At 40.1% G+C, this 25,180-nt stretch overlaps 2 protein-coding genes across 5 annotated transcripts in view; one reads left to right on the top strand and one right to left on the bottom strand.

Annotated features, from left to right (window-relative positions):
* mov10l1 (Mov10 like RISC complex RNA helicase 1) overlaps nucleotides 1-14,108 on the top strand; it is a 56,878-nt gene extending 42,770 nt beyond the window's left edge. The window contains exons 23-26 of the mRNA XM_056264805.1: nucleotides 9,719-9,826; nucleotides 10,159-10,299; nucleotides 13,867-13,958; nucleotides 14,070-14,108. Coding sequence (XP_056120780.1) covers nucleotides 9,719-9,826; nucleotides 10,159-10,299; nucleotides 13,867-13,958; nucleotides 14,070-14,091 — 363 coding nt within the window. The 3' untranslated portion in view covers nucleotides 14,092-14,108. The remainder of the gene's footprint in view (nucleotides 1-9,718; nucleotides 9,827-10,158; nucleotides 10,300-13,866; nucleotides 13,959-14,069) is intronic.
* Nucleotides 14,109-19,875: 5,767 nt separating this feature from the next.
* On the bottom strand, nucleotides 19,876-22,038 carry LOC130099442 (gastrula zinc finger protein XlCGF49.1). 4 transcript variants are annotated; one of them, XR_008808388.1, is made up of 4 exons: nucleotides 21,953-22,038; nucleotides 21,497-21,625; nucleotides 20,636-21,304; nucleotides 19,876-20,454 (listed from the first exon to the last, which is right to left on the bottom strand). XR_008808388.1 is itself a non-coding variant. In XM_056265150.1 (3 exons), the coding sequence occupies exons 2-3, from the start codon at nucleotides 21,582-21,584 to the stop codon at nucleotides 20,688-20,690; spliced, it is 705 nt and encodes a 234-aa protein (XP_056121125.1). In that variant the 5' UTR covers nucleotides 21,585-21,625; nucleotides 21,953-22,038; the 3' UTR covers nucleotides 20,492-20,687. The 4 variants fall into 4 exon arrangements, 3 of the variants coding, with proteins under 3 accessions (XP_056121125.1, XP_056121141.1, XP_056121134.1); XM_056265150.1 differs by lacking the exon at nucleotides 19,876-20,454 and having other exon boundaries at nucleotides 20,492-21,304; XM_056265166.1 differs by lacking the exon at nucleotides 19,876-20,454 and having other exon boundaries at nucleotides 20,492-21,304; nucleotides 21,497-21,621; nucleotides 21,953-22,019.
* Nucleotides 22,039-25,180: the final 3,142 nt, after the last annotated feature.

Below are 25,180 nucleotides of genomic sequence, written 5' to 3' on the forward strand. Positions count from 1 at the left end.
CTGAGGTAAATATAAAGCTATGTGAATGACTTGCCTGAGGTAAATATAAAGCTATGTGAAAAACTAAGCGTTTTATTGACGTATTTCCGCTGTTGAAACACTGATTGAGTGTTTACACGAGTTATGATGCCTTTCAGTAAGTATACTGTATCTTTCAACATACCTTCGGGTGTCCATTCATGTTTATTCTGTAACTGAGGAAGAGATGATCGCGCTCCGCGCTGCCGCATGCATACAGTGATATCTGTCACGCCACATCTAAGAGCGCCAAAACGGCATTTATTGTTTACATTTCGTGATCAAATAGACATAATTTGAAAGATTACACCTTGCTTATTATCAAAAGTAACAAAACACTGAGCTTATTGCGATTATATGTGGTTAATGGTGGTAAGGCAACAGCCCTATTCGTTGTGTACACATAACACATGAGGTGCAAAGAGCCGGGGCTGGGCGGGGCAACAGGGGGCGGGGCGTGTTCGGTTCGCCATGAGAGTATCGCGATACGTATCGTGGGTGGTGTATCGCGGTTTTTCGGTTCGGTTCAAATATCGTTACACCCCTAATATACACTGATTGGCTTCATCACTGTCTCCTCTCCACCAGTAAGCTGGTGTGTGGTGAGCGTTCTGGCACAATATGGCTGCCGTCGCATCATCCAGGTGGATGCTTCACATTGGTGGTGGTTGAGGAGATTCCCCCTTCCATGTGAAGCGCTTTGAGTGCCTAGAAAAAGCGCTATATAAATGTAATGAATTATTATTATTATTATTATAAACACACAATTTACGGTAACAGAGATTGTTTTGGCTTTATAGCGATTTTTGAATAATGTTATTTCCAGCTAAAGTTGGTTTTGATTGATTCACTTTCAGCAAAATTATCATTTGTTATTACATTAGGGGCCACTAAGACGACGGCGTTCTCTCTAAACAGACTTTAAACGCGAACCTGTGACCTGATGGCGTTCACATGCGCATAAAAAATTTATTCTATAGTTATATTTGTTTGAATATGTGTGCGCAGGCTTGTAATTTCCCAACAAACCATGCCTAAACAAACTACTTGTCTTGCCTATAAATTTGATACAGAATGTTATTTTATCACTTCGGGGTACGCAAACCGGATTTTCAACAACGCTTTATCTGTAGAGTGGGAAAGGGATCCTCCATAGAGAGAGGATAGTTGACACTTCAGCACTGCATTGTCATCGGGTCCAGGCGAATCTCCTTCGTCAGATCTATCCCGTCAAACCTCGGGATAAACAAAGACACTAAAGGTAGCGTAGATGCCATTCTTCTTATGATGTAACGAGTACATCTGGATTTAAGGAAAGTGTTCCCAGTTCCGGCTGACCTAATCTTTGCAGCCTAACATTGAATTATAGAAGTCTATAATGTATTATGTGTATGCTAGGTCAAAGATATGTGTTTTTAGTCTAGCTTTGAACTGACAGAGTGTGTCTGCTTCCCGGACAATGGTAGGAAGACTGTTCCAAAGTTTTGGTGCTAAATAGGAAAAGGATCTACCGCCTGCAGTCGATTTTGATATTCTAGGTATTATCAACTGGCCGGAATTTTGAGATCGCAATAGACGTGAAGGACTATAATGTTTTAAAAGCTCGCTCAAGTACTGCGGAGCTAAGCCATTTAGTGCTTCGTATAAATTTTAAAATATTGTTGATTACTTACAATGTTTAATAGGCAGCCAATGCAGTGTTGACAGAACCGGGCTAATATGGTCATATTTCCTGGTTCTGGTAAGAACTCGAGTTGCTGCGTTTTGAACTAGCTGTAGTTTATTTATTAAGCGTGCAGGGCAACCACCCAGTAGAGCATTACAATAATCTAGCCTTGATGTCATGAACGCATGAACTAATTGTTCTGCATTTGTTAATGAGAGCATATGGCGTAATTTAGATATGTTTTTAAGATGGAAAATGCGGTTTTACAGATACTAGACACGTGACTTTCAAATGAGAGATTGGTATCAAAGAGCACACCCAGGTTCCTAACCGACGACGAAGACTTAACAGAGCAGCCATTAAGTGTTAGACAGTATTCTAGGTTATTGCGTGTGGAAGTTTTTTGTCCAATAATAAGAATCTCTGTTTTTTCAGAATTTAGTAGTAGGAAATTACTAGTCATCCAATTTTTTATATCGGCTATGCATTCCGTTAATTTTGTGAATTGGTAAGTTTCGTCGGGGCGTGAAGAAATATACAGCTGAGTATCATCGGCATAAGGCCTTGTGTCCACCAAAGCGTTTTTAGCCAGCTGACGCTCTGCTGAAAACGCCTAGCTGTGGGCGCTTGAGAGCGTTTTGGCAGCGCAGCGTTTTTTCCGTTGAGACGTTTCGTTGCTATGATACAGAATATCCGCAGCACAGTTTACTTGTAACTGATTTCGCAGATAATTTGTTTCATACTGAAAATAAATTTTTCATCCATTTTGTTCGGTTAGCTCTGCTGGTTGATGTCGTTGTACAGAAAGAATGTTGTGACAGTTGGTCGGTGTGGTATTAGTCCCGCCCCTCCTCCACTGTGATTAGACGGCTGGGTAAAAGTGACAGTGATGAGCGCTGCGTTTTATCCCAAGTTGAACATTTTTCAACTCTCGGCGACCAGTAAAAACGCCGGGCGCTCAGCGCTTCAGCGTGTAAAAAACGCCGAACGCTCAGCGCTTGAGCGTTAAATACACGCTCAGCGCCTCGTTGCGCTCATGGCGTTTAAAAAACGCGGCGCTCCCATTGAAAACAATTGAAAACGTACGCCAGGCGCGAGTAAAAACGCTTTGGTGGACACATGCCCTAACAGTGAAAACTAATTCCATGTTCCCTAATGATATCTCCTAAGGGTAGCATGTACAGAGTGAACAGCAACGGTCCTAGTACTGAGCCTTGTGGTACGCCATACTGAACTTTTGATCGAAAAGACATATCTTCATTTATTGCTACAAACTGATAACTGTCAGATAAGTATGATTTAAACCATGCTAGTGCAACTCCACTAATGCCAACATAATTTTCGAGTCTATTTAAAAGAATGTTGTGGTCAATAGTATCAAATGCAGCACTAAGATCGAGTAACACTAATAGAGAGATACAACCACGATCGGATGATAAGAGCAAATCATTTGTGACTCTGATGAGAGCTGTCTCGGTGCAATGGTACGGTCTGAATCCTGACTGAAAATCCTCGCAGATTCTAGAAAGGAACACAGTTGTGAGGATACTGCTTTTTCTAATATCTTTGATAGAAAGGGCAGATTCGAGATCGGCCTGTAATTTAGGGCTGAAACGATTCCTCGAGTTACTCGATTACAAAAATTCCTCGAGGCAAAAACTCTGCCTCGAAGCCTCGTTAAATTCCTATGTCCGAATCTGCACTTGACGCGCAGGGATTTATATACTATAGCGCGTGATACATTTTGAATTTATTTGGCGCGATGGCGGAGAGTAAAGATGTCCATAAACGGCAGAGAATGTCTAAAGTTTGGGATCATTACATACTTAAAAAGGAAGAGAACAAGGTGCAATGTGTCTACTGCAAAGTAGACCTGGCATACTACCACAACAGTAGGACTGCAATGATTCAGAATCTGAACCGAAAACATCCACTCCATGCTCTCACCAAGCGTCGCTGAAACAAGGTAACCTAATGGTGTGTTCACACCAAACGCGAATAGAGCGTCAAATACACGTCTATCGCGTCTAGTTAGACGCTTAAAACATTCGCTCGAGTTAAAATTTTTCAACGTGCGCGAAAGACGTTCACGTCATTCGCGACGCCCGGCGCGAATGATGCGTCTATTCGCGTCTTTGCATTGACTTTGTATGTAATCTACTCGCGCAAATAATTAAATTTGCGTTCGGTGTGTGAACCCCTTCACACACACACACACACACACACACACACACACACACACACACACACAGACAGACAGACAGACAGACCCTCGTCTCTCTCACGCGCCAGTCAGATCAATTGCGGCAATGCATCACAGTATCACATGCTTAAACTTTTATGTAGCCACGCAACAATAATTTCAGCATGCCTTCACTGTATACACCGCGAGGTGATGGAGGAACAAATATTGTATTGCAGTCTTTGCGAGACCTTGTTTGTATGTCACGTCTTCCAAATTACAGTTACAGACAACAACAAAAAATGAAATTCATCAGCCTGCTTCTTCAAATCCACTCGTACTTTTGGGGAAGACATTTTAATCGGGTACCAAAGTAATTGAGCATAGAACATTGTTGGCACTTATACTAAATGGGTAACAATTGCAATAAATAGGCTTAGTTTTGGAGCCAAATGTTGGAGTTGGAATAAATACCAGGTTTTTTTGTTTGTTTTTTGAGAAATAAAAGCCAAATGCTTGATCAATTTACAGCCACATCATTTTTGTTATGCATTATTTGTTTTGGTTGTTTAAAAACACACACAAAAAAATTTATCCGATTACTCGATCGATTAAGTGCTAGATTAATCGATTACAAAAAGAATCGATAGCTGCAGCCCTACTGTAATTGACTAATTTTGTATGATCAAGTTGTGTTTTTTTAACAAGCGGTGTTATCATAGCCAGCTTAAAGGTTTTTGTACGTATCCTAGAGACAAAGACGAATTAATGATAGTAAGAAGAGGATCTATGACCTCTGGAAGCATCTCTTTCAGTAGCTTAGTCGGTATAGGGTCTAACATACATGTTGTCGATTTAGATGATTTAACAAGTTTAGAAAATTCATCCTCTCATATGGCAACAAATGAATCAAATTTTTCCTCATGGAGACTACAATGCACTGTCTGATGCGATACTGTGGTAGACTGTTGCATAGTTATAATTTTGTCCCTGATATTATCGATCTTATAAGTGAAGAAGTTCATAAAGTCATTACTGCTGTGTTGCTTGGACACTTCTGGGGTTGAAGCTTTCTTTTTCGTTAGTTTAGCATTTGTTTCAAATAAATACCTAGGATTATGTTTATTTTCTTCTAATAGGGTTAAAAAATAAGCAGATCTAGCAGCTTGTAATGCCTCTCTGTAAGCAATCGAGCTCTCTTTCCATGAAATCCGAAATACCTCTAGTTTAGTTTTCTTCCAGTTGCGCTCCATTTTTCTGGCTGCTCTCTTAAGGGCCCGGGTGTGCTCGTTGTACCACGGTGTTGGACTATTTTCTTTAATCTTCTTTAAGCGCAATGGAGCAACTGCGTCTAAAGTGCTGGAAAAGAGAGAATTAAAAGTTTCTGTTGCAATATCGAGTTCTTCTAAGCTATCTGTAATGCTGAGATGAAACTGATTAGGAAGATTATTGATAAAGCAATCTTTAGTGGCAGAAGTTATAGGTCTAACGTATTTATAACACGGAGTCGGCTTTGCAGCCTTGGCTAAATGTAATTTACATGAGACTAGATAATGATCTGAGATGTCATCGCTCTGCTGCTCTGCTCTGTAGTCTAGTCTTGAAATGACAAGAGCTTTGACTAGGAACATATTCTGACAAGAAGGGTTTGATTTTCCTGATGTTGTAAAACGCAAAGCTATACAAACAAACTCTTGGTGAATTATGGGTGGTAAAGCTCAACTGGTCATCAAAAACAACCCCCAGGTTCCTTGCTGTCCTGGTTGGTATTGGTGTAGTAGACTCCAGTTGAACAGTGATATTGTGGTCAACAGATGGGTTTTGCAAGGAGTACGAGGAGCTCCGTCTTTGCAAGGTTGAGCTGGAGATTACACTCTATCCAAGCAGAGATGTCAGAATGACAGGCAGATGTACGAGTTGAGACTGTGGGATCATCAGGTTGAAATGACAGATAATAGAGCTAAGCCTTTGATGTTTGTTCTCAAAGTCAATAGAGAAAAGAAGAGGACCCAGCACTGAACCTTGAGGCACACCATTGATTAGCTGATTTGACTCAAACACCCCTCTTCTCCATGAAACCCTGAAAGATCTACCTGTAAAGTTAGACAGAAGCCACCAAAGTACCGTGCCTTTGATGCCCAAGTCAGAATAGGTGAATTGGAGGATTTGGTGGTTTACAGTGTCAAAATCTGCAGACAGGTCTAGTAGAATAAGGACAGATGATTTGGAGTTTGCTCTTGTGCTGTTAATTTTGCCAAAATTTGTGCAGTCTGAAACCATGCAGTGTTAGAATGTAACGGCTAGATGCTTAGCAACCGACAGCCAATCGAATACCTGATATCCATGTGCTTAGGACAGTCATGGAAACATGTGCTGTATATAAACACTTGTTTGAAAAGTCCCTGTAAAGTCAAGATGAAGTATGTGTTCTTCACAAGAGTTTGTCACACCACAGAAAAATGTGTTATTAGCCACCCAGCCAAATTTGAATGATAAAAAAAGCCGCCAAGTAAATAAAATAAGCTATCAAAATCTTGAAAAAATTAGCATTATTCTCTGCTCTCAAACGCTGGGGGCGTGTCCGCTGGCTGCACTGAAACCACACCCACTCGCGGGAAAGCTGCCGGCGGTGATAGTAGGTGATACTGCTTTCGGGACGGGAGGATGAAGGCCGAGGCGGGAGATAGTCGGTTCGGCCCCATTCACCAGTAACAGCGTGTGTCCGCTGGCTGCGCTGAAACCACACCCACTCGCGGCAAAGCTGCCGACAGTGATAGTAGGTGATACTGCTTTCGGAACGGGAGGATGAAGGCCGAGGAGGGAGATAGTCGGTTCGGCCCCATTCACCAGTTACAGCGGATTATCAGTGAATCTCCAACGAAAGTTTATAAAACGATCCTGTGTAAAATGACTACAGAGGCAGGTTTTGGCGGTGATCCTCAGCTCTCCATCAAAGTGTCTCTTCACAAAATTAATCCACCTCTTCTTGATGTGATCGTTTTTCGGAAATTAAATAAGGACATCCAATCTGTTTTGTATGTGATCGCATCCAGATTCAGAATCCAGTACGCATTTCCGTGACAAAGGCATAGCTAGCTAGCAAACTATGGGCTGTAGTAGCCTACTGACAGTAACTCGCGAATGTGCTCTATTGTTAGGGGGAGGGGCCAGCCAGCCTCAGTGCGTCATCAAGTAGGGGTGTGTCCAGGAGCTCAGGGGCTCCAGTGCGTCATCGAGCCCCGTTTTAGCCCCGCCCAAAAAATCTGGAACACAGCAATGGTGAAAAACTGTTTAAAGGTACAATATGTAAGAATTTTGTAATAAAATATCCAAAAATCACTTCCACAGTGTGATATATTTCCTGCAGTTGTGTACTTTACAATATCCCAAAAGTTTCCAAAGATTTTTTATTTCAGAGAAATTCCAATTTTAAATAAGTGGCCGTCCTGGAAAAAAATGTCGCCTGTCAATATCCGCGCTATCCTCGGTTTCCGTTCATACTGCCATAGCCATGACATAACCATGGCGACAGACGTGGACAACTGCGTAGTGCGTAACGTTTAGCGGCACGCAGTTCTTGTTTCTTTCAAACATAGACCATGGCAAGCAGACTTTGGGACAAACAAGGAGAACTACCGTATTTTCCGCACTATAAGGCGCACTTAAAAGCCTTTAATTTTCTCAAAAAACGACACTGCACCTTATAATCCGGAGCGCCTTATATATGGATGGTGAACACACGTTCACCAAGACGGGGAGACAGCGCCGGGCGACTTACACCACTATCTGCCAATGGATCGTGGATGCCTGGGCTGATATATCAGTCTCAACTGTGATCCGAGCTTTCACGAAGGCAGGAATAATCTCTTTATTCAGCCAGCTCACATACCCGTATTTACTTCCTGTTTTCGACCGAAGTCCACAGTAGTTGATTGTCGAGTTCGCGCGTGCGCGCGATCAAACCTCCTCCGTGTGTTCAACATCTGATTCGGATGAACTATCCATTTGAGCTGATATTCTGAGAACACCACACAGCACCGTCATCGGCTGACAGCTGACAGTCTGAGTCTCCACTGTTGCTTAGTTACCAATGATCGCGCGCGCGCGCACTCGACAATCGCCTACTGTGGACTTCGACCGAAAACAGGAAGAAAATACGGGTATTTGAGCTGGCTGAATAAACATAATTTTTATTCATATCTTTCACATTTACTGCAGTCAGATTCACCGTGTTCACTCACATGGCTGTGCACTTGTAATGACACATTAAGGTTGTTAAGAGGCTAAAAGCAGGTTTAAAACTTTTCCCGTTTAAGTCAACTGGGTGCAAATTTTTAAAAGAGGATAACACGGTGTAGGCAACACCGGTTTTTGTCGTTGTTATCTGTACTGACAGCACTCCAAATTTACCAAAAAATGAGCTCAATGTTAAAATTGACCGGAGTTCTCCTTTAACGTTTGAACAACGTTACCATGGGAGTGAACGGAGTTGTCAGAACGCTTAATAAAGTTTGACTTTATCTGACTGTTTTGTTGACATTCCCTTTAGCACATCTAGTGGATGCATAACGCAAACCCAGTCAAACGTTTGACTGCAGTATCTTATGCGCCTTATAATCCGGTGCGCCCTATATATGAAAAATGTTCTAAAATAGGTCATTCATTGAAGGTGCGCCTTATTTACATTTAAATTTATTCATTTAGCAGACGCTTTTATCCAAATATAATAAGCCTTATAATCCGGTGCGCCGTATAGTGCGGAAAATACGGTAAAATGAGGATCAATATCAGCGTGGCATTTTTGAGATGCCGAGAGCTCCACGTCCGCGACTAACTTGGACTTGACAGAGCTTCACGAGTCACGACTTGACAGCTTTATTAGACAGGTGAGCAAATGTACATAAAACAAATCAATGTTATATAACGTTAGCTCAACATGATAAAATGTTAGAATATGGTCAGTAATGTTATTCTAATGTTGATCTAGCTTAACATTACTGCTAGTTTCGTATAGCAAACAAACTAACACGTAGTAACGTTGTAACATTCAACACAATAAATGCCGTTTAGTGTAACGTTAGACCAAGTTAAGCAGTGCAGTGCTGCGTTACCTCACAAGTTTAATTCGTCCAATAAACTGACCTGTGTGAGTAATGCAGCACTTGCGGGTAGTTCGATAGAATTAAATGTCCTTATTCCTTTATATCCGCGGGACTCGCGTGTGATATCTGTCTCTTTAGCAATCGCGACCTCCTTCATACCACTGTAATGTTAAAAAACATGAATGTTTGCACTCATCCATAAACATTATTAGATCCATCAGCTTGAAACAGCAAGTCCCATCATTCAGCTCACCACTGCGTCATAAACCTACGCCTTTGTTATTGTTGGAAACTGCGCCCTCTTGTGGCGAAAAAAAACCTACATACTGTGCCTTTAACGTTCTTACTCCACAATTCAGTAGTTCACAGGCTTTGTAATAGTTTTAGCAATACATTTCTAACATTTATAATGTGTTTAGATTTTTTTTGTTATTGCCTTTACAGGGATTTTAAGCATTTGGGGAGGGAATATGTCACATGGTGATGGAAAACTCACCGATTTGAGTGGTTTCAATTTCAAAAAAATTGGTAGTACACTCGGCAATATATAATACAAGGATGTGCATTGTTAAGGTTTTTATGTAAACAGTGTCATTGACTGGACGAACAAACTATGCGAACTGATACAGCAAATATGCAAATAAGATTGTTAACCCAGGGTTTAGGAATGTACAGTGACGTCAGATTATGAATACCTAGGATTAACGTAAAACCCAGGATCACCCAGATTGTGTGTGTGTGTGTTGTCAGGTGGAGAAGATCCGTGTGCTGCTCCACAAGGTGGGTCTGGGAGATGTGAAGGTGGGCTCAGTGGAAGAGTTTCAGGGTCAGGAGTTCCTCATCATGATCCTGTCAACGGTAAGAAGCCCTTCCTGGCCGGGTACTTTGGAAATAAGTGAACTGTGGAAAAGTTCTGAATCCAGAGACCTACTTTAACTAATTTGGGAGTAACTGAGGCCATTTTGTAGACTTTTATATCCACTGTAACATGTAATGCCATTTTTAACAACCAGACTGACAAACAAAATCGGAGTAAAACAAGAACCATAATAAAGATGTTTTTTTTTTTTTTTATTGTACACTTCACGACACTGCTCAGTATGACATGAGTAGAAGTATAAGTGACAGGTGTTCATATTTATCTTTCTTCTAAGATGAATAAACTTTTTTTCTTTTCTTTTTAACTGTAGGTCCGGTCCAATGAGTCCTTGCTGAATGAAGAACTGCAAAACGTGCTGGGATTTCTCTCCAACCCAAAGCGTTTCAATGTTGCCATTACACGAGCCAAAGCTCTCCTCATTGTTATCGGAAACCCACACATTTTAATCAAGGTGAGATTTAAAGCCCTGTATACTCACAGTAACTGAATGTCTTTTGTATGGATTTGCGAAACGAATCCAATGAGGGGCGCTACACACTATAAACTTTCTGTCAACTCGGTATAGAGTGGTGACGTCACTATGTTGGCCAATCGACTGTTATCGTTACGCTGGTTCCCTCAACAAAAACCCAATAGGATTTTCCCATAGGCTTTTGGATTATCACCAAAAACCAGCTCTGTGATCAACAAAAGTTTATGATACTTACACGTTTTGTCCATCAATATAATTTTCACAGATGAACACAACTTTTATGAATTTTGAAGCCTAAATGCAGTCACCAGAAGTAAAACGCTAAAGGTAGCTATTAACGAATTACACCACGGTCCCGCAAATTCAACGTCACCATCACCAAGCTTCCGACAACTCTTTCAGTTTTTATCTAAAAACATTTTCCCAGTGTGTTTGAGGTAGAGCACAATTATAATCATAATGCTGCTGTAAAAGCGGACTGAGTTTACTTGTTCGGCTGATGACGTTTACTTTACTCGACAGTCTGAGCTTGTTCACACAGACCTTTTTTCAGCCATTTAACCAAAACCCCGTTAAAAAAACCCACTGACTTCGGGACGATGGAACCAGAAGTGCTAAAATGCTAACTGATAAATGGACTGCATTTATATAGCGCTTTAACAGACCCAATGGCCACCAAAGCGCTTTACATGTTGCCTCACATTCACCCATTCACTCACTCATTCATACACCGATGGCGGTGTCAGCCATGCAAGGCTCATCCAGATTGAATCCGGGCATTGAACCACCAACCTTCCGGTTTGTAGACAACCTACATGAACCACTGAGCCACTGCCGAAGAAGATCAGGGCCGCCATGAACCGGTTTAAAGGAATCATGACGACTTGTTTCGTTTGACCTGATTTTTTTTTTTTTTTAAGAAAATAATTTACAAATCTGAAGACCATGGTAATTATCTAAAGACCATGGTAATTATCTAAAGACCATGGTAGTCTATCTAAAGACCATGGTAGTCTATCTTAAGACCATGGTAGTCTATCTAAAGACCATGGTAGTCTATCTTAAGACCACGGTAATCTATCTAAAGACCACGGTAGTCTATCTAAAGACCAGTAGTCTATCTAAAGACCACGGTAATCTATCTAAAGACCACGGTAGTCTATCTAAAGACCAGTAGTCTATCTAAAGACCACGGTAATCTATCTAAAGACCACGGTAGTCTATCTAAAGACCACGGTAGTCTATCTAAAGACCACGGTAGTCTATCTAAAGACCACGGTAGTCTATCTAAAGACCACGGTAATATATCTAAAGACTACGGTAATCTTTCTAAAGACCACGGTAGTCTATCTAAAGACCACGGTAGTCTATCTAAAGACCACGGTAGTCTATCTAAAGACCACGGTAGTCTATCTAAAGACCACGGTAGTCTATCTAAAGACCACGGTAGTCTATCTAAAGACCACGGTAGTCTATCTAAAGACCACGGTAGTCTATCTAAAGACCACGGTAATATATCTAAAGACCACGGTAGTCTATCTAAAGACCACGGTAGTCTATCTAAAGACCACGGTAGTCTATCTAAAGACCACGGTAGTCTATCTAAAGACCACGGTAATCTATCTAAAGACCACGGTAGTCTATCTAAAGACCACGGTAGTCTATCTAAAGACCACGGTAATATATCTAAAGACCACGGTAATCTTTCTAAAGACCACGGTAGTCTATCTAAAGACCACGGTAGTCTATCTAAAGACCACGGTAGTCTATCTAAAGACCACGGTAGTCTATCTAAAGACCACGGTAGTCTATCTAAAGACCACGGTAGTCTATCTAAAGACCACGGTAATCTATCTAAAGACCACGGTAATCTATCTAAAGACCACGGTAGTCTATCTAAAGACCACGGTAATCTATCTAAAGACCACGGTAATCTATCTAAAGACCACGGTAATCTTTCTAAAGACCACGGTAATATATCTAAAGACCACGGTAATATATCTAAAGACCACGGTAATCTATCTAAAGACCACGGTAATCTATCTAAAGACCACGGTAGTCTATCTAAAGACCACGGTAATCTATCTAAAGACCACGGTAGTCTTTCTAAAGACCACGGTAATCTTTCTAAAGACCACGGTAATCTATCTAAAGACCACGGTAATCTTTCTAAAGACCACGGTAATATATCTAAAGACCACGGTAATATATCTAAAGACCACGGTAGTCTATCTAAAGACCACGGTAATATATCTAAAGACCACGGTAATATATCTAAAGACCACGGTAGTCTATCTAAAGACCACGGTAATCTATCTAAAGACCACGGTAATCTATCTAAAGACCACGGTAGTCTATCTAAAGACCACGGTAGTCTATCTGAAGACCACGGTAGTCTATCTGAAGACCACGGTAGTCTATCTGAAGACCACGGTAATCTATCTGAAGACCACGGTAGTCTATCTAAAGACCACGGTAATCTATCTAAAGACCACGGTAATCTATCTAAAGACCACGGTAATCTATCTAAAGACCACGGTAATCTATCTAAAGACCACGGTTATCTTTCTAAAGACCACGGTAATATATCTAAAGACCACGGTAATATATCTAAAGACCACGGTAATATATCTAAAGACCACGGTAATATATCTAAAGACCACGGTAGTCTATCTAAAGACCACGGTAATATATCTAAAGACCACGGTAATCTATCTAAAGACCACGGTAGTCTATCTGAAGACCACGGTAGTCTATCTAAAGACCACGGTAGTCTATCTAAAGACCACGGTAGTCTATCTAAAGACCACGGTAGTCTATCTAAAGACCACGGTAGTCTATCTAAAGACCACGGTAGTCTATCTAAAGACCATGACCATGGTAATATATCTAAAGACCACGGTAGTCTATCTAAAGACCACGGTAGTCTATCTAAAGACCACGGTAGTCTATCTAAAGACCACGGTAGTCTATCTAAAGACCACGGTAGTCTATCTAAAGACCACGGTAGTCTATCTAAAGACCACGGTAGTCTATCTAAAGACCATGACCATGGTAATATATCTAAAGACCACGGTAATCTATATAAAGACCACGGTAGTCTATCTAAAGACCACGGTAATATATCTAAAGACCATGGTAATATATCTAAAGACCACGGTAATCTATCTAAAGACCATGGTAATATATCTAAAGACCACGGTAGTCTATCTAAAGACCACGGTAATATATCTAAAGACCATGGTAATCTATCTAAAGACCACGGTAATCTATCTAGCAGGGGTAAAGGAGATTGGTTCTTGTACTAAACCTCTCAGCCATAAAAACAAGCCGAATCTATCAAATTCAGACGCATCTTGTTTTCTTGCTTGTAATGTCCTGAATGCCATATTTTCAGTTCACTGTGATACTGACAATTTAAAGATTTTAATTTTATTTGCCTAAACTATTCATTCTGGATTGTTGATGGTGCCTGGCATACTGATTCATTTGGTCCTTCTCGCAGTGTTTGTCTAAATCCGTGTGTGTGTGTGTGTGTTCCTGCAGGACCCGTGCTTCAGTGCTTTGCTGCAGTACTCGCATGATAACCGAGCGTTCGTGGGCTGTGACCCTCCAGTGAGTCTACGGGCCTCTTCAAGGTTTGCTCGTTTGGTTTTTGTCTCATTCAAGAACTACTCGTGTCTTTCTTTCCGTTTCTGTAGGTCAGGAATAAATGTCTTCATCACTTCATGCTGTTAATGTTTTTACAGGATTCTCCCCGAAGAAACCTAGACATCACTCTGACCAGCGTTGGATAATTATTCCACGATTGTTTTGTATTAAATAAATAATGCTTATTAACATCTAAATCCCTCTCTGAAAGACCTCACTAGATCTGCATGATCGGAAGAATAGAAACACGTCTTCCTAGTTCCCAGAACAAGTAGTTCTGACTCAAACTTCAAGAGTGTTGAGGCACTGCACTGTGAGAGCCAGTGTTGATTTCTGTTATGTTCCTTGAAATGTGTTTATTAAAATCATTTCAGCAAGTATTGGTTTTGAGTGTTCATCTGTTCCTAAGTGTTCATCGTTTGAGACGATCTTCTGTTTAGTTGTCTGACAAAGTATTGGTGGCCTGAACTTTATTGCCTGACCATCATCTCTAAAGCAATCATTAACAGTCAACTTTTTTTAATATTATGGGCAGGTGTGGTGTATATGGTATTCTGTAATTTGAATATACAGATGTGCTCAAGGTTATCAGAGATTGATGGCACTGACTTTGAAAACATTTTCCAATTTATCAATCCAACATGCTAATTGTTGCGGCCCGGCACCTCGTAAACATGTCTTGGTTTTCTTGTAAACAGATAACTCATGCACCCTGATGTAACTCATGAGAATTGCCAGTCATGCAACCAATCAAATTGGAGCTGGACGTTACCCAGTGAATACATTTGTGAAGTGTTTCTCATCAAATGTTGTTCTTAGACAGTATGTCATTTTTTACAGCGTAAGTGCAGCCGGCTGTTTTGGGTCGTAATAAAGCAGCACTGAGTCTAGTTTTTACAAGGGTTAGCTTGATGCAGATCTAATGCTCGAGCGAGGGTACTGAACACTTTAAAGTGCCGGGATTTTTCATGATTTCATGAACACCTGAAACACGTGACGTGGGAGAGGACGCTGGCGCATGTTAGGCTGCCGCTTCTCCTGCCATATATTTTATTTTATCATAGTTTATGAACTATTTTTATGTATTATTTTAAATTCTGCTGAATTATTTTAACTTTATACTTTTATAGTTTTTTTTTTTTTTTTTTTCCTGTTGCCGGCTTTGACGTGTCTGAAGTTACCAGCCTTTTGAAGTGTTTGTTCTGGTCTGTTTGCTGCACGTCGATCTCATCTGCTGCCGTGTTTCTCTTGCACCGTGCCTGCTACCTGTTTGCTGCCTGCTGTTGTCTCCGTGAGTCCAGACGGATCCCTGGTGTATCAGGCTCTTCACGTAATGGCTGAATAATTCTGAATGGCATCATGCGACTTTTAATCACTTGGATTATTGCCGTTTTCATTACATCTGGAACCAGCGATAAGCAGAGGACTGAACTTTTGGACATCACCATGCTGAGGTACTCTCTATCTGAACTTTTATCTTTGGATCATCTTGGCCGCCCAAATTGTAGTGTTCTAAAATCTCTGCGCTCCTCGCATCTCCTCCGTCGGCCTTGCTACTCTCATAGAGGCTCACGTCAGAGTCGTTTTGTTGCCGGTGCTGGAGTCTCAGTGTTTTGGTCGAACTGTAGGCGCGTGCTGCGTCTCATTTCTGTCCCTCGAGGAATCTGTTATGGAAATCTGATCTATCCAGAGACTTTTTCCCAAAACACTGTGGCGAATGTGCTCTGCAGAAATATGCGAATTGCCCATTTAAACACAAGGTCGATAAACAACAAAACGGCACTTATCGCCGATGCCATTTTAGATAGGAAAATTGACATTCTGTGTCTTAGCGAAACATGGCACAAAGAAAATGACTATCTTAATCTGAATATGTGTGCCCCATCTGGATATAAATACATTGATGCGCCTCGTGCTTGTGGTAAAGGTGGTGGCCTGGCTGTGATATTTGGACCTAACGTCTCAGTTAATGTAATTGATGCACCTAGTGTTTCATCATTTGAATGTCTGGTTTGTAAAATCAATGGAGTTTCACCTGTTCTTATGCTGCTCATTTACCGTCCACCAAAACCTAATCCTGCATTTTTCTCTGAGTTTACTGAGTTGTTGACACTGCTTAGTCCACTCTGTCCTGCTATGGTGCTGACTGGTGATGTCAATCTTCATATTGATGATCCTAACTGTGGAAAAACTGCTTCTTTCATGGACATTTTGGATGGCTTTGATTTCACACAACATGTCACTTTTCCGACCCACAAGCTAGGCCATACATTGGATGTAGTTTGCTCTGCTGGTGTTGACATTAGATCTCTGAATGGCATAGACATGAGTATAAGTGACCATAGACTCATTACTTTTGATATGAATGTCATATCTTCACAAGCCACTTCTAAACGCACTATAAAATTTCGTAACCTCAAGAACATAGATTTCACGTTATTTTCTACCTCTCTCTCTGGGCTTCCTATCACTAACTCCGTGGAGCACTATAATTCCATGCTATCTGCACTTTTGGATGAGTTTGCACCTGTGCGGGAACGGGTTGTTACATTTAGGAAACCATGTCCATGGTATACCCCAGAGCTGCGCTTGATGAAGGCTGCTGGAAGGCAATTAGAATGGCAGTGCAAGAAATCTGACCTGACGGTGCATAGGCTTCGCTATATTCAACAACAGTCTGAATACCACTCTGCTCTTAACATTGCACGTAAAAACTACTATTCTAACATCATTGGAAATGCTGCAACTAATTCTAAAACTCTATTTAAGACTGTTGACAATCTTCTTAAACCAACTAAGCCCATTGTTTACTCCTCTGTTGACCAGTGTAATTCTTTTCTACATTATTTCACTGGTAAAATTGATGATATATACAGTTCACTTACCGCCATCACCACAGTTGAGTTAGTTGATACACTGCCTTTACATCCCCCTATCACTACTTTTTCGAACTTTGACATGGTTGGAGTTGATTTCATTACAAATACAGTTAAGTCTATGAATTCAACCACCAGTATTTTAGATCCGGTTCCTTTCTCGGTTATTAAAAACTGCCTTGGATTAATTTGCCCTCATATGCTTTCTATTCTAAATTTATCATTGAGTTCTGGATTCATCCCTCCAGAATTAAAAATAGCTGCCATTACACCAGTCCCTAAGAAGCCTGGTTGTGATGTCTCTGATTTGTCTAACTTTAGGCCTATTTCAAACCTTCCATTCCTGGCCAAAGTTCTGGAGCGTGCTGTGGCTTTTCAGCTAAATCATCATCTAGCACAAAATAGTCTTCTTGAACCTTTTCAATCTGGGTTCAGAAAAGGGCATAGCACTGAGACCGCCTTAGTGAGGGTCGTAAATGACCTTCTTATCGCAGCAGATTCTGGTGTATGCAGTATTTTGGTCTTGCTAGACCTCAGTGCTGCTTTTGACACTCTATGTCATTCTTGCTGGATAGGATGGAAAATTGGCTGGGTATTTCTGGAGTTGTACTCAGTTGGTTTAAATCTTACTTAGCGCATCGGGCACAGTTTGTAAGCTTGGGCATGTACAAATCGGATACCGTGCCTGTGCGACAGGGAGTTCCTCAAGGTTCAGTGCTAGGTCCAATCTTATTTAATATTTACATGCTTCCACTTGGGCAGATCATCAGCAAATATGACCTTGGGTATCACTGTTATGCGGATGATACACAGATTTACATCACCACAAATCCGGATGCACATTGCTCATTAATAACTTTGCATAGCTGTCTAGCAGAGATCAGCACATGGATGCAGAACAACTTTCTGAAGCTAAATGGCTCTAAAACGGAACTGATGTTGATTGGTACAGTGGTGTCTATTCGTAAGGCTGAGCAGGTTAGTCTGTTTGTTGACTCCAGCAGGGTAACTCCCACTCCACATGTGCGGAATCTTGGTGTAATTTTTGACTCACAGCTGAGTTTTGAAGCACACATAAAACAGGTCTCTAGAACTGCTTTTTACCATCTGAGAAATATTGCACGACTTAGACCATTTCTCTCCTTTGTAGACACAGAAAGGCTCATACATGCCTTCATTACAACTAGGCTAGACTATTGCAATGCCCTGTTCTCTGGCCTTCCAGCAAAATCATTAAACAGGCTACAGTATATACAGAACTCTGCTGCTCGTGTGCTCACTCGTACCTCTCCTCGGGAGCACATTACACCGGTCCTTTCACAGTTGCACTGGCTTCCAGTAAAGGTGAGAATTGATTTTAAAGTTCTCATTCTAACATACAAGGCATTACATGGGATCGCTCCAGCGTACCTACGTGATCTTATTAGCCCTTATACTCCATCACGTTCTCTCCGCTCTGCAAATTCACTCTTATTACATCAGCCTTTGTGTAAGCTCAAGACCATGGGGGAAAGAGCTTTTTCCTGCAGAGCCCCCAAGCTATGGAACCTACTTCCTTCTACAATCAAAAGTGCGCCAACGTTGGGACAATTCAAAGGATTAATTAAGACACATTTGTTCAAGGCTACTTTTTCTTAATTGTTTTTATTGCTCTTGCTGTATTTGTTTATTTCATTGTATGCGCTTTGGGTTTGAGAAAAGCGCATTATAAATAAAATGTATTATTATTATTATTATTATTATTATTATTATTATTATTATTATTTATTATTATTATTATTATTATTATTATTATTTATTATTATTATTATTATTATTATTATTATTATTATTATTATTATTATTATTATTATTATTATTATTATTATTATTATTATTATTATTATTATTATTATGATTTCAATTTGGCCGCGGAAATACGCTTCTATGTACGTTCCCAGACATCCTATAAGGCCCAAAAATCATAATTGCTGTGTTTTGATAAAATCATTCTATAAATGGTCAACGACTTAATACAGTGGCAATCAATAAATAGTTACATATTAACTCTTTCATTCATTCCAGTGGACATGATTTTTTTTCTGTAGCTTTTCGTGGTTCTGTCATGTGATACCATTCAGATTTCAGAACATTATTAGACCATTCAAATCTTCAATTGAAATGAACTATGGTGGTCTGTGCAACTTGATTGCAAATGCCTCTAGAAAAAAATATTATACGTGGAATTTTTAATAATTGTCATCGGGCTATATGTACCGTTATGACCATTATTAAATTATGATTCTTTAAGTCTGAAAGGGCTCATTCCATAATTTTATCATACATTTTGCAAGGAATTAGTTGAATTTTTCTGTCAGCTAATGCCACGCGTGCATATTTTCATAGACGAAAGCTCTTATGAGAAAGCAAGGCAATATGTGAAGAATTTCTTCAATCATTGAAGGCTAAAGAGACCATTGAGCCTGAACACTGAACATATTTTACAAAGCTAAAGCCAATACAAATAAATAACACCTATTAAGTCCCAAGATATTTTCTTATGGATATCTGAATAGCCTTTGGATACGTCTATTAAATAATCGCTCCTCATAAACTGCCAAAATGATCTTTTTTAATGCAAATACGAGCTCTGGAGTGGGATTGTAAGGTTCATGTGTAATATTTAATATGATATCCTGTTATTCAAATAACCCCACTGTGCTTTTTGGTGTCAGTGCTTCATATTTTATTAAATAAACTTGAGTGATCTTTGGTTAATTACAAGAGCTGTACAAGAGTTAAACATGACTGGTCAGCGTAATCTCTTCATTTAGGATAAAGGTGAATCTGTTTGGTTCATAGACGTACAATATGGAGTCTGTGTTACCCTGAAATCTGTTATTACATTTTCTGGGATCAAATCCAACGTCATTCAATGATCATTACTTTTCCCAGCCGATGATCATAAGTATGGTAGATCACTGGGGAAAGTCAAGTGTGAAACATGAATGTACGGTATTTATGCATTTCACATGTATATAGCCAACACTGCTTGTTGAGTCACATTTATTTATATAGCACTTTATACGATACAGATTGCTTCAGGGCATCTTTACAGTCATACACAGGGGGAAAACAGCATCAAAACAAGTCGTATCAAATCATCAACGTTGCAAAATTCTTCAGTGAGGAGACAATGAATCACTTCTAATAACTAAAAAGCACCTCTAGAGAAGAAAATTTAGCGCCATTATTCAGCTCAAATACGTTCTCGTTCGATAGTTACATAAAACAGTGTGAACTTTAAAGCCGACGCATCGGTTGCACAATCACCATGCGCAAGCAAGTGTTTTTATCTGGGATTTTCAGTCAGTCACTCGAGGTCTCGTCGCAAGTATAGCTCAGTTCTCCACACATCACTTCTCAACGGCGTTCATTAACTAAACTGAATGCTTAAACTAACATGGAGGAAGATAGAATATTATTAAGCAACCCTCTTGTACAATGAAAGTATTTACAATTAACATGATTTACAACTGCAAGTCCCAACATAAACAAAAGCAATGTTATTCGTTTTCCCGAATTAATATTTTGACTTGTCCTTTACAAACAAGCACAATCTTCGCGACTAAAGTTCATTTTAATAAACTTCCCCGTTTATTGCTCTTTATAATTCTCAATATTTCCTTAAATCTGCCGGACCTAAAAAATAACAATAATTTTGCCATCACTAATTGAAACAATGCTTTTCTCTACAACCGAGTGAAAACTCAGGTACAGGTTACTTGCTGCATTCCCACACCCAACACACACACACAGTATATTTTATGGTTCTTTGAAACTCTCCGAGGCATAAAACACTCAGGATTTCTCCTTCGCGTGCCATCTCAGGTGTCTCTTTAAGTGTGCGGACAGGATGAATCTCTGACCGCAACGGTCACATTTAAAGGGCATCGCTCCAGCATGATAGAGCACAGGAGTTTTGAAATTGCACACTTGCGCAATTTTCTTGTCACTGTGAGGACTTGGGCTCGATTTCTCGCCCACGTGAATTTTCATGTGACTTGTGAGGTTTCCTTGATGTCTGAAGTTATTCCCACACTGATGGCACGTGAAAGGCCTCTCTCCGAAGTGACATATGATGTGTTTCTTCAGGTCCCCCTTGCGTGTGAAGCTCTTCTCGCACTGAGTGCACGTGAAAGGCTTGTCTCCGTTGTGAATTAACACGTGGTTCTGGAGGTTGATTTTCTGCGTGTAACTCTTCCCACACTGAAGGCACGTGTACGGCCTCTCGCTGTGGATTGTCATGTGATCCTTAAGGTCTTCTTTACATTTGTAACTCGTTCCACAATGTGGGCATCCAAACGATTTTTTGGCCCCTGGACTTTGTGAGTTTTCTCCTGATGTGAAGCTCTGAGGATCCTGATTTTTCTCCACTTCATTCTGGTCTTGACTTTCCTCTTCCACTTCGATCAGGTCTAAAACGAACAAGACGGTGATGATCAATTGAAGAGCAACAATGGTGAAAGATAAAATGAACCTCATTTGGAGTGCAGAATTATTTTACTATGATTATTGATGTGATAAAATGGCATCAAACGTTGGTAAACAAATACACATATCATCATGGTCATTTAGATAGTTTTTTCTATTCAGGATCAGACACCAACCTTTTTGTTCCTCGGTTTCTTGTTCTTCTTTGACTCTGAATGGTTCTAGATCAGACAGATCCACAATCTCCACTTTAATGAACTCCATCGTCACGCAGATATCGATCGACAAACCTCTGGCTTTTCTCGCTTGTTTGGAAACGGGTCAGCGATTACGATTGAGACGAGGATGAAGATCAAATCGAAAGGGGGGAAAAAAGGCAAAACACAGTATTCTGTTACGGGTGCTCTTAGGAATATAACACAGACATTAAGGTTTGTGGTAAAAGGAAAAGACGTTATCGGCACGTCATATACATTACATGCATTGTAAATAAATACAATCAATAACAACTAACATTAATTTCAACATTGTATGAAACAAAACAGTTGTGGTAACATTACCAAGTTGCTGGAGCAATCTGTGTCAATAATTGTGAACGTTTTGTATGGTTTTATACAGCTGAAAACACAAACCTTTTATCCAGCGGACATTAGAGAAGACGCGGGCGCAGTGCTTATGACGTCACGCGAAGAAGACCCCCGCAAAATAAAATAAAATCAAAATAAAAGTCTCCAGTATATTTCCTGCACTATTGACTAGTGTTTAAATGAAATTAACTTTTTAAATTGATATGGAAAAAAATACGAAACATTACATTACATTTTTTGCGTTAATTTACCTACAGCTCGGACAGAATTCCTGCAAAACTATCTTTTTTTAATAAACAACTTCTCCCCACATAGTTATATCGTTTGTCACAGCAAGGATATGCTGCACAAAAATGAATCCATTATGACAAGCTATTGGGTCAAAGAATGACTTTATTTTGGTTGGCCAATTGTTTATTTACACAGAGGTCACTTCTAAGTATGAAAATTGTGTATTTTATTATGGAATGCGCTGGAATAATATGCTCTCGCTTTTGGAGCCATTTCCGCCTATTTTATTATTATTCTTTTTTTAATTATCATTCAACAACACAAACAAACAAGGTACATTCATAACTCTCTGAATATAACCTCAATTGTTCAGCCTTAGGTTGAGCAGAGCTAGTACAAAGAACAGAAAACACTATAGAACAAACAAATATTTAAGTAAAAAGAAATACAAAAAGAAATAAAATGAAAAAGAAATAATAAAGGAATAAAAGGGTCTTTTTAAATTAATTTAAATGTATCAAAAACATAAATCAATTTAATCAATTTCTGATTTTTAACTTAATTTTAAAGATTTGCACAAGAGTTTAACCTCATTCATCCAGTGATTAAAGTTGGGTTTAGATTTAAACCATCTGCATTTATGAATAAAAAACTTTCCAAAACATAACAAGAAATTAATAACAAAATCACAATCTTTGTTTTCCAGACAAACACCAAACCTAATCAACCTTACCGTGAGAGGTGGGAGTTCAACCTTCCGCCTAATTGTTATTAGTGATGAGCGCTTTCCTTCGTGAAGCTTCGAATCTTTTGCGAATCATTTGTTTCGAACCAGTGAATCGGAGCGCGTATCAAACTGCACAAAGTCACGTGATTTCAGTAAACAAGGCTTCGGTACGTCATAACTATTTTGATATGTTTCGAAATGTCAACGGTTCACTTTTGTGGGAATAAGGATGAAACCATGGATGAAACACTGATCCATTTATTTTTCCAGTGTGAAAAAACTCAAAACATTTGGAATAGTTTATATCTTCATATAGGTAGCACCTTATTCTTCCAAATCCTTTGAAGTTAAAATATAGAATATGTTACTATGAAGGTACAGACCCATATTAGACTTTCTCTGGTACAATTACATTGTTATTTATTTTATTTTTTTTGGAAAATGTTTTATTCACAAGCAAAATTTCTCTAACTCGCTGCCTACTTTTACACATTTCTTAATTGAAATTTATGCATTTCTCAAAATCTCTTAGGTTGATTAAAAACAAGAAAAGTGACAGATTCCTGAAATATTATGTTTTTTTTTTTGGTAATGCCACTGATGCTGTTTCCTCTGTATGTGTTTATCATGTTTTTTTTTGTTTTGTTTTTTTTACTTATATTTTACTAAGATTTTATGTAATTTCATTCCTGTAGAGGTTCTATCTGTTCTTTCCTTATGTCTGCTTATTGTTTGATACATAAAAAAAAAAAGTGTAGATATTTAATGACACAAAATAACAAAAAGACAATATTTAATGGCATTAGATGATTTGTTCATTTAATTTAATAGATTAAACCTTTAATGAAATGTTTGTAATGGGTTTGTAGGTGTTTTCATGCGGTTAGTATTTGAGATTTGGCCAGAGTTTTAAATGTATTTTTTATATGTAGAGAACATCAACTTGTAAAGAGTGATATATTAGTTTTAATTTGTAATCAAATTAATGAAGTGTCTTATAATAAGTTCCTTTAAAGGCTTACATAGGTTTACATAAAGGCTCTAGAATTGGACGTCCTCATATTACACATTGCTGACTGTAATATAATGCTTTTTTCTGAGTGAACCTTTCGAACTATAAGGGTTCCTACGCAGTTTGGGAAAGTATGGAATTTGGAAAACTATTTGCATTTCCAGACCATTGCCCCTATTTAGTTCCCTTTCGAAGGGAACTTAACAATACGTCATTGACGCTTTGGGGAATGCCTCAGGCGTGACAGGTGTCTGAAATCAAGTATCAACTCACAGCAATCATGTTGACCGGCGACAGCCCGTGCATCATCAGCTCGGATGATGAGCACGCAACCTGGATGTATAAAAAGGACGCCTTGAAACCGTGACAACATCCTTTTCGTCTTCAGGGACTGTTTTGTCTGTTTGAGAAGTTAACAACGATGAAGCATACAGAGAAGAGGAGAAATACCTTCCGCAAGTGTGCCGATCCGTGTCCCAGATATCTGACACCGGAGGACTCACACAATCGGTGCGTTTTCTGCCTGGGAGAAGAGCACGTGCAGGAAGCTCTCGAGGGAGCTTCCTGCGCAAACTGTGAGTGTTTTTCTATCAGAACTCTCCGCTCTCGTCTGTCCCACTTCTCGAGGGAAGTGGGCGCGGCATCTGAACCCCGCGGTGCTGGTCCCGCTCGAGCTGAGGCTCAGCGGCGCTTGAGCTCATGGGGCTCTCAGATGGAGCTGGCAGATCAGCTGGAGAGGGGCGTTAACCTCACGGATGATCTGCCAGCTGACGAGGGTGAGTTACAGGTCGATGTAGAGGAGGTTCTTTCTCTTTCGGATGGGTCTGTAACTGGTTCTCTTCGGGCCCGGCAGGAGTCGGCTGCCGATGATGTCAGTCTGGTTGGGACTGAACCATCTCAGCCCTCCTGCCCAGTGTACGCTGAGTTGGTGGACTTTATGGGGCGCGCCACCAATAGATTGCAGCTGCAGTGGAGGCGCGTCCGGGAGGAACCTGCTCATGGTATTTTGGACGATCGGTTCCTCCCTACTCGTAAGCCACCAGCCCGGACGAGCCTTCCATTACTTCCCGATCTCCACTCTGAGATCGAGAAGGCATGGAAGAACCCGTTCTCCGCCCGTCTTCATCTGCATCAGCGGGCTAGTTTCGCTGCTGTGGATGGGGCCACGGAGCACGGGTATGTGTCGATGCCGCCAGTGGTCAAGACGTTGGCCAACTATCTCACCTCTGGTCGGTCTTCGTCACTGGGAGCTCCGACCCTGCCATCCAAGCCGGTTAAGACTACATCACACTTGAATGGCAGA

This window comes from Rhinichthys klamathensis, unplaced genomic scaffold, assembly GCF_029890125.1.
Source record: "Rhinichthys klamathensis goyatoka isolate OS25496 unplaced genomic scaffold, OSU_Roscu_1.1 h1tg000011l_1, whole genome shotgun sequence".
In the NCBI taxonomy this organism is placed as follows: domain Eukaryota; kingdom Metazoa; phylum Chordata; class Actinopteri; order Cypriniformes; family Leuciscidae; genus Rhinichthys; species Rhinichthys klamathensis.

Excerpts from the sequence above, each read along its gene's own strand:
- LOC130099442 (XM_056265150.1), bottom strand. The coding sequence starts at position 21,584 with ATGGAGTTCATTAAAGTGGAGATTGTGGATCTGTCTGATCTAGAACCA. Across the intron at positions 21,305-21,496 it reads AGAAACCGAGGAACAAAAAG|ACCTGATCGAAGTGGAAGAG; the intron begins GTTGGTGTCTGA and ends TGTTCGTTTTAG.